The following is a 9,784-nucleotide window of genomic DNA, read 5'->3' on the forward strand; positions in this document are numbered from 1 at the left end:
TATATTATATTGATAGCTGAAATTTCTTGAAGGTAATGAAAGAAATTCACAATCTCTCTCTCTCTCTCTCTCTCTCTCTCTCTCTCTCTCTCATCATTCTTAGATTATTATTAAGTATCTCTGTCTCGGGCCAAGAATTATATTAACATTTTAAAACTAACTTTCTATGCAACCAGACAAAGAATAATTCACTCAACGGGACAGATTATGAATCATGACAATGTATATTTCATTTCTGATTTTTCAGCTACCATACTGTATCTCCTGTCCTTGAGGAAGACCTTTGCATTTTGATTTTATTTTAAAAGATAGCATATATAACCTTAAAATCTGTGCTGCATAATATTTTAAAGTTCTCAACTGGTCAATACTAGCATTCTTTTTTGGGAAAGAGTATTGCTATATACCCCAGGTTGGCCTGAAATTCACGATCTCCCCATTTCAACTTCCCAAGTGCTAAGATTACAGGCAAGTGCCACTAAGCTGAGCTCTAGCATTAGCTTGCTGATCTCATTACTAACATTTCTGAATGTCAAATTCTGAAACATGTGGGATTTAGTTATGAAATACTGAATTTCAGAAAGAGTAGTAGGACTCAAATATATTATGGGGATTTTAGCTCTTTTAGTTTTTGTTTTTGGTCTATTTTGACACAAAAGATATAAATCTTTAAGACATAAATCAATGACAGCTTAACAAATTCACAAATGTTGATATTTTCACATAAAATAAACATGTAAAGCTGGGCATGGTAGTGCATCCTTTAATCCCAACACTCAGGAGGCAGAGGCAGGTGGAACTCAGTGAGATTGAAGCCAGTCTGGTCTACAAAGAGATTTCCAGGCAAGCTGGGGCTATAGGGAGATCCTGTCTCAAAAAACAGAAACAAAACAAAACAAGCATGTAATACTGTTTCCAAGATGTGAGTCATATACCAAATTATAAAAGAGTTGAGTAGGAAGGATCTTCATTATGTTAAGATTTCACTAATGCTTCTTTCTAAGGTATCAAATGACAGACATTAAGTGGAGACAGGATACTGAATTTTTAGGACTCCTAGACTTGGGAAATAGTCAAGTGCTTGTCCAGTACTAAAAAAAAAGGACAAGAGGAAAAGGTGTCTAGGGTCTATTTAATCAGAATCACTGATTTATCCAAGTCACATTTCTCTAGCAAATTTCAGTCACTTATTTCTTTGTCCAACAACAAATTCTAGGGTTGAAAATACATTATAAAGAAGTTATATAAAAAGCTTCTGTTTAAGGATGGAGATGGCTCAGTGGTTCAGAGCACTGACTGACCTTGTGGAGAACCTGGGTTGGTTCCCAGCACCTACATGGTGGCTAACAGCCACTTGTAACTCCAGTTCCAGGGGATCTGATGCCCTCTTCTGGCCTCTGTGGGCATTGTACATATATGATACACTTACATGCAGGTAAAACACTAATATACATAACAAGAAAAACCTTTTAGCTGGGTGTGGTGGTTTAAGCCTTTAATCCCAGCACTCGGGAGGCAGAGACAGGTGGATCTCTATGAGTTCAAGACCAGCTTGGTCTACATAGCAAGTTCAGGGCAGCTGGGGCTACAGGGAGACCATGTCTCAAAAAGACCAAATATAGGGCATGGTGGTGCATGCCTGTAGTCCCAGCACTTGGGAAGCAGAGGCAGGCGGATCTCTACAAGTTCAAGACCAGCTTGGTCTACATAGCAAGTTCAGGCCAGCTGGGGCTACAGGGAGACCATGTCTCAAAAAGGCCAAAAATAGGGCATGGTGGCACACACCTGTAGTCCCAGCACTTGGGAGGCAGAGGCAAGCTGATCTCTGTGAGTTCAAGGCCAGCCTGGTCTACAACAGTGAGTTCCAGGACACCTGGGGCTACAGGGAGACCCCGCTTCAAAAAAAAAAAAAAAGAGACCATAAATAAATAAATAAATAAATTTAAAACATCTTTTAAATTTCTGTTTAAAGGGATACAGCATTTATGGTTACTTCACAAAAAAGGCACTAAAAAGGTTTGCTCCAGCCAATAAACTGTGTCTTTATAGCTAATGTAAGTCTATTTTTATTCATTAAAAAAATTTTATGTGTATGCATGTATTGCCTGCACATAGGTAAGTGCACACGTGTCGTGCAATGCCTGTGGAGGACAGAAGAGGCAGTCGGATCCCCTGGAGCTGGAGTTATAGACAGTTGTTAGCTGCCATGTGGGTGCTGGGATTCGAACTCAGGTCTTCTGTAAGAACAGCCAATGTTCTTAACCACTGAGCCATCTCTCTAGCCCCATAAGTCTATTCTTGAAAACAAGAGAAAACTTCTTAAATATACTGGGAATGCTTTTCTAAAAAAAAAAGCCAATTCATAAACAGATGCTTATCTTAAGAAGGAATTTAGAGAAAAGAGCTACACAACACACATGAAGGCTGAAATTAATGCAAAATGCTACACTGTAAGAATGACTTTTTCCAGATAGCATGGTGGTTGTGGCATGCTGATTTCAACAGTCTCCATTTCTGTTTAAACCCGGATTTCAAATTCAATTGAAATACCTGAGAGCTAAAACAAAGAAAACGTCTTACCTTAAGGCTTTCCTCAGTGTTTCTATACAGGCCACTATGATTTTGGGGTTCTTATTATCCAGGCCTTTTAGAAGTTCTTCTTGTACAGACTCTCCTTTTTCAATTTCTATGTACATGAGACAAATCTCTATGCCCAGCTCCTTGGCTTTGGCTTTAGGCTGATTGAACACTTTACTTACAACACCTGATACAACTTCTCCTGTGGTTCTGTAATATAAACACCACCACATTCAAAAGAGACACTTAAGTAAAAATTAAAACCTTAAACTACCAACAGAAGATAAGCCTCATCATAATTTGTTTTCTTTTAATTATTTACTTACTCATTTTCATTTCATGTGTATAAGTGCTTTGCTTGCATGTATGTAAGTGTACCGTGTGTGCATACAATGTCCAGAGAGACCAGAAGAGGGTGTCAGATTCCCTGAAACTGGAATTAGGGATAGTTGTTAGTTGCCATGTGGGTACTGGGAATTGATCCTAGGTCTTTTGCAAGATATAGCCAGTAATTTTAACCACTAAGCCATCTCTTCAGCCCCATAATTTGTTTTTTAGTGTAGAAAATTCAAATAAAAATGTAAAGTTTCCTTGAAATCTTACCATGCAAAGAATCTACTTTCTATCCTTTCAGATCTTTCTTTAAAGCATGTGTTTGTATTATATGTAGATATACATGCCTATACTTTACAAAGATTATACAGAATGCTTACTTTTTGAAAAATGTTATTTAAATTTTTTGTTTATTTTTATTTATTTATTTTTTTAAATAATATTTTTATTATTCCAAAGAGGGGCAATTTTTAACACATTTTTTCCAGAAATAAAGCAGGTTTGTTTATTTTTATTTTATGTGTACAAGTCTTTTGCCTGAATATATTTAAGTGCACCCATGCAAGCAATGCCTGTAGGGGCCAGAAAAAGGTGTCAGATTCCTTGAATTGTTGTTTCAAATGGTTGTTAACCACCATATGGGTGCTGGGAACTGAACCTGGGTCCTCTGTAAGAGCAGCTCTTAACTGCTGAGCCCCCTCCAGTCTCCTAAGCCATGTTAAACATTTCACACAAGGAGATGGCTATATCTTTAATAAGGAAAGACCCCTCAACTCCTTAGCAGAACTTTCTTCTAAATGAAAACCTGAACTTCTCCTGTATCCAAGTACTAACCAGGCCCAACCCACCTTAGCCTCTGAGATCAGACAAGATGGGGCACATTCAGGGTGGTATGGCCGTAAACACCTTATATACATGTATGAAATTCTCAATAAAGTTTTTGTAAAAATTAAAAAGAAAAACACAAAAAACCTGTACTTCTGGGAACTAGAAGAACTGAATGAATGGGTTGGGGTTACATATAGTAATTGTCAAAAAAGCTATTCTGACATTAAGAAGAAAAAGGAAATAAAAGAACAATGATTTGGGGGCAGGAGAGATAGCTCTCTGATTAAAAGTACTGCGCTGCTCTTGCAGAGGTCCCAGATTCGGTTCCAAACACCCACATGGCAGCTAACAACTGTCTGTAACTCCAGTTTCAGGGGATCTGACACCCTTGTCTGGCCTCCATAGACATTGCATGACACAGGTGTACTTATATACACGCAAGCAAAACATACATACACATAAAATAAAAATAACCAAACCAAAAAAATTGAAGGAAAAAAAAAGCAATGATTTCACTAACAGTGGTGATATTTAGTCAAACTGTCAAATTAATGATAGTGTTTACTGGCATGAACTTTGAAGTAAATACAACTTTCTTGTGTAATTAAGTCAATGGTCTCAACTTTTTGTGTCTGGCAGTTCTCACCAATGACAAAGACTATAGACTTAGAAAAATCAAGTTAGTGAGTATAGGAAAGTATATTAATGGGAATTTTTGTCATCCATTGTCAAACAGGCCAGGAGTCATAAAGGTTAGAATAGTCTATCCCAACAAATAAAAGGCCTACTGACTACAGGGAGAGAAACAGTGATTGTGAGATCTTGCTATAAATCCTTGTTGAGAGAAGTGCTTTTTATTTTGCTTTATTAAAAGGATTTATTTTTTAAAAAAGATTTATTTATTTTGGGGTTGGAAAGATAGCTCAGCAATTAGGGGCACAGGCTGCTCTTGCAGAGGACCTGGGATCAATTCCCAGCACACACATGGCAGCTAACAACTATCTGTAACTTCGGCTCCAAGGAATCTGACACCTTCTTCTGACCTATGTGGGCATTGTACAACATGGGTACACTTATATCTATGCAGGCAATACACTCATACAGATTAATAAAATACTTTTAAAGATTTATTTTATGTATAAGAATATTTGCCTGCATGTATGTAAGTATGCCATGTGTATGTAGAGACAAGAAGAGGATGCTGGACCCCTTGAAACTGGAGTTATAGAAGGTTGTGAGACACCATGTGGGTGCTGGGAACTGAAACTTAGTCCTCTGCAAGAGCAGCAAGTGCTCTTAACCACTGAGTCATCTCTCCAGCCCTGTAAAAGAAGTTCTGTGAAATGTCCAGTGGTTTTTGGTGAGGTACTGATACTTCCTCTGCCAATGTCCTCTTATTTTCTTCTATTGTTTACTAAAGACCTTCCCTTTTAAGTTTTGAACAATTCCCACCAAAAAATTCAAAAGGAAAAAATCTGGATTGACTAGATAGCCAAGCCTTAGGACTTGAATTCACTCTCTAGTACTCACATGGAGTAAAGAACTGATTCCTCCATGTACCCACCCACATGAACACAAAATAAATAAATAAAAAATGTAATAAAACATTTTTTATAAAAAAGGCAAATCATCTACTCACTAAATCTTTTTTAAAAATATTTTATTTATTTATTTATTTATTTATTTATTTAAATTTTTGTCTTTTTGAGACAGGGTCTCCCTGTAGCCCCAGCTGTCCTGGAACCCACTATATAGACCAGGCTGGCCTTCAACTCACAGAGATCTGCCTGCCTCTACCTCCTGAATCCTGGTATTATTTTTATTTTATATGTATGAATGTTATGCCTACATGTAGATAAGTGCACCCGTGTCGTGCATTGCCTGTGGAGGACAGATGCTATTGGATCCCCTGGAACTGGAGTTACATACAGTTGTTAGCTGCCATGTGGGTGCTGGGATTCGAACCTGGGTCTTCTGCAAGACAGCTAGTGTTCTTAACCACTAAGCCATGTCTCTAGCCCCAAGTTCACAAAATCTTAAGGTAAAAGCTCAAGATCTAGCTTCTTGAATTTCTCCACAGTGATGTCATGTACCATTTAGACAAAGAGACAATGAAAAACAAAGTATTGAAGCACTATAAAAGAATATTAATATATTCTAAAACTATTTATAACTAAAGATCTAAAAATACACATAAATTTACCAATGTAGCACTAGACAGATTTTTATAGAATATTGGGAAAGAACCTACTTACTTTCCTGCTACATGGGCATTGTCAACATAAACAAGAGCAGCTTCTAGTCCTTTCAACTGAACCACTGCATTGGAATCAGTGACAAATTTTTTGATCAATCCTAAGTATTTGGACCATTCTGGACTCTTTTCATCCTTTATTTTCTGGAAGATCTTGAGGGCCTCTTCATACCCACTTAATCTTGCTTTCCACAACTAAAAGAAAAGTAACATTTTGAAACAAAGTTAATGATATTATTGCATGATAATCTGGAGAAGTGAAAATGAGTATTCCATATTAGGTTACTTGAACAAAGAACCCCATGACAGGAAAAAAGAATGAATTTTAAGAAATTCAGACAGTTTTCAGAAAAAAATTAGTCAATTAACTTGGGAATGTTTAGCCAAGACCATTTAAAAATCCACAACAGGGTCAGAGGGGTGATTCAGAGGGTAAGGGCTGGCTGTGCAAGCTGGATGGCCCGAGTTTGATTCCTGGATCCCATAGTGGACAGAGAACCAACTCCTGAGAAAGCTGTTCTGTGACTAGCATGCATGTGCTGTTGCTCCCACATACATGTGCATGCACATAAATAAAAAATTTAAAAAGTAAAGTGAAATCACAAGCCACTATAAATGCATCTAATTATTATTACTAATATAATATAAAGATATGATGACGAGTGAAACACCAGAAATCATCCTAATGAAACTGTCCATTCTCCAATATACAAGGTCTTTTCTTATTTCTGTAATCATTTGCTTTATATTATACTATCAAATTTTAATCAATAACTTACTAATTTTAGTGGTTTCAGACACCTTTAATGAGGTTATTATTACTACTGATTTGCTTCATAGGTATTTAAGACATAAAAGCCAATGCAACCTCAATCCTTGTGGAGCCTACATAACCAGCAGTAGAGAAAGAAGCCATCTTGTTATGGTTTGGATATGAAATATCTCTTCCAGATTCATGTATTGAATGCTGGGTCACCAGACAAAAGAATTATTCTGGGAGGTTGTGGAAATTTTAGCAAGTGGAGGAAGTATCACTAGAGGTGTATTCTAGGGAAGCTATCTATACCTTGCCCTGGCCCCTCCCTACATCCTCATTTTCTGTTTTCTATCTGCCACCAGGTGAGAAGTTCCTCCGCCATATACTCCGAGTAATGCTATGGTGTTCTGCCCAAGTGAATGAGGCCAAAAATTCATGGACTTATCCCTTTAAAACCATGAGCTAAAATAAATTATCCTTTAAATTGTTCTCTCAAGTGCATGGTCACAGTGACACAAAGTAACTAAACACAATCATGCAAATATATTTAAAATTAACAGTGTTAAAGGGTACAAAAGAGAAGGGGAGCCAGAGTGGTGGGCACTCCTTTAATCCCAGCACTTGGAAGTCAGAGGAAAGCAGATCTCTGTGAGAGCAAGGCCAGGCTGGTCTACATAGCAAGTTCTAGGCCAGCTGAGGCTCCAAGGAAACCCTGTCTCAAAAAGACTCCCCCGAAAAAAAAAATCTAATTTTGACTTGGCATAAAGAAGTTTTCCTAAGAAACGGTAATTAACCTGAACTCTAAAAGATAAATTAGGAACTTATCAGGAAAGGTGGCAAAAAAGGGAAAGAATAATCCAGGGGAAAATGTGTACACACACACACACACACACACACACACACACACAGAGAGAGAGAGAGAGAGAGAGAGAGAGAGAGAGAGAGAGAGAGAGAGAGAGAAAAGGTGGCAAAAAGGGGAAAGAACAATCCATGGGAAAGTGTACACACACACACACACACACACACACACACACACACACACACAAAGAAATAGAACAGAAACACACCCATAGTAAGTTTTTCTTTTTTTAGGGGTGGGAGACAGTCTCACATAGCCAAGGCTGGCTGAGAACTTAATGTAGCTGAAGCTACCCTTGAACTCCTAATCCTCCTGCCTCTGCCTTCTCAGTGCTGTGCTTATAGGAGTATGCTATTACACCTAGCTCAAGGAAAGCACATTTTAAGATCTTATGGCAGAACTCAACATGGTACTCTGTTATTCATTCTCATATTCTCTCTCTTACCTACTCCCTTCCTCTCTTTCCTTCTCTCCCATCTCTCTCATTTTTTCAACTTCAGACAGGGTTTCCTAAAACTGCCCAGGATAGCCTTGAACACACGAACTTCTTGCCACTGCCGTTCAAATGCTGGGATTGCATAAATGTGCCACCATGAGTACTGTGGTCCCACTCTTGTAAGGAAAAAAGAGAAAGCAACTTGGGCCAGGTGTAGTGGCATACTCCTATACTCCCAGCACTTGAGAAGGCACTAAGAGCAATGAACTGAAATGATCTGGGAGAGTATAAGTGATGAGTTAGTTTGTAGGACAATCAAATTTGCATTTTAGGCACTAGTAACAACTAAATGTTTCTCCTGAACACAACATTAGATGAGAGTGAGAAGGTTCAATATACAATTGGAATACAGAAGAAACAATATATTTGGTTAAATATATTTTGGAGTAGGTGCCATGCTCATAGAAAAGAAATTTTCTGCTGGGTGTGGTGGTACATGCCTATGATCCCAGATCTCTGTACGTTCAAGACCAGTCTGGTCTCCATAGTGAATTCCAAGCCTTCAGGGAGACCCTGACTCCAACAGACCCCAACCCCCCCGCCCCAAAAAGAAATTTTCTTTCTAAGAAATGAAAGCTGCTTAACCCACCATAGGATGAATATTAAGTATTTAGAAAGGCACTATATATTGTGTTTAACATTAGGGTGAAGAATAAATTAACATCCTAAGTTGTATGTTCAGCAATTTAAACACAGTTTTACATCTCAGTTCTTTAAATTTTTTTATTCTTTAAAGGCTATTTTATTATTTACTTATGTGTATGTGTATGTGCCTATGTGAGGGCACAAATGAACTGCTGGTGCCTGTGAAGACCAGAATAGGATGTCAGATCCCCCAAAGTCAAAGTAACAGGCAGTTGTGAGCTTCCCAACAATGGTGCTAGGAACCAACTAGGTCCTCTGCAAGAACATAAGTGCTCTTAACAACTGAGCCATCTATCTTGCCCTTCAATTCTTTTTTTTTTTTTTTTTTTGGTCTCTTTGAGACAGGGTCTCCTGTAGCCACAGCTGGCCTGGATTCACTATGGAGACCACACTGGCCTTGAACTCATAGAGATCTGCCTGCCTCTTTTTTCTGAATACTGGGACTAAAGGTATATACCACCATGCCCAACATGCCCCTCAATTCTTTAAATTTCAAAAACACATAATCAACACTAAATAGTAGAAACATTAAAGGAGAAAAAATTCCTACCATATCACACAAGCTTAAAAATCTCTTAGTACACACTAATCAAAAATGAGAAAGTCAGGATGGGCGTGGTGGTACACGCCTTTTAACCCAGTACTCTGGAGGTAGAGGCAGGTGGATCTCTGTGAGTTCAAGGCCAGCCTGGTCTACATAGTGAGTTCCAGGACAGCTCGGGCTACAGGGAGACCCTGTCTCAAAAAAACCAAAAAAAAAAAAAAAGAAAAAGTCAGGCTAGAGAGATGGCTCAGCAGTTAAGAGCATGTACTGTTCTTACAGAGGACTCAAGTTCAATTCCCAGCAACGACATTGGCTCGCAACTGCTGGCAACTCCAGCTACTGGGAGATTCTCTGCTTCTGCCTTTTGAGGGCACCTGCACTCATGTCTACATTAACCCCCCCCCCCATATATACATAATTAAAAAAAAATGAAGGCCAGGCATGGTGGCACATGCCTTTAGTCCCAGCACTCGGGAGGCAGAGGCAGGCAG

The 9,784-nt window shown here is 38.5% G+C and overlaps 1 protein-coding gene across 2 annotated transcripts in view; it reads right to left on the reverse strand.

Annotated features, from left to right (window-relative positions):
• The window catches only part of Ckap5 (cytoskeleton associated protein 5), a 132,750-nt gene that overhangs the window by 87,516 nt on the left and 35,450 nt on the right, over positions 1–9,784 (reverse strand). For both annotated transcript variants that reach the window (XM_029568551.1, XM_017800747.2), the window contains exons 4-5: positions 5,994–6,187; positions 2,581–2,787 (exon numbers count right to left, since the gene is read on the reverse strand). In XM_029568551.1, coding sequence (XP_029424411.1) covers positions 2,581–2,787; positions 5,994–6,187 — 401 coding nt within the window. The remainder of the gene's footprint in view (positions 1–2,580; positions 2,788–5,993; positions 6,188–9,784) is intronic.

The sequence above is a fragment of the Nannospalax galili genome, unplaced genomic scaffold (genome assembly GCF_000622305.1).
Source record: "Nannospalax galili isolate Female #2095 unplaced genomic scaffold, S.galili_v1.0 scaffold1200, whole genome shotgun sequence".
Classification (NCBI taxonomy): domain Eukaryota; kingdom Metazoa; phylum Chordata; class Mammalia; order Rodentia; family Spalacidae; genus Nannospalax; species Nannospalax galili.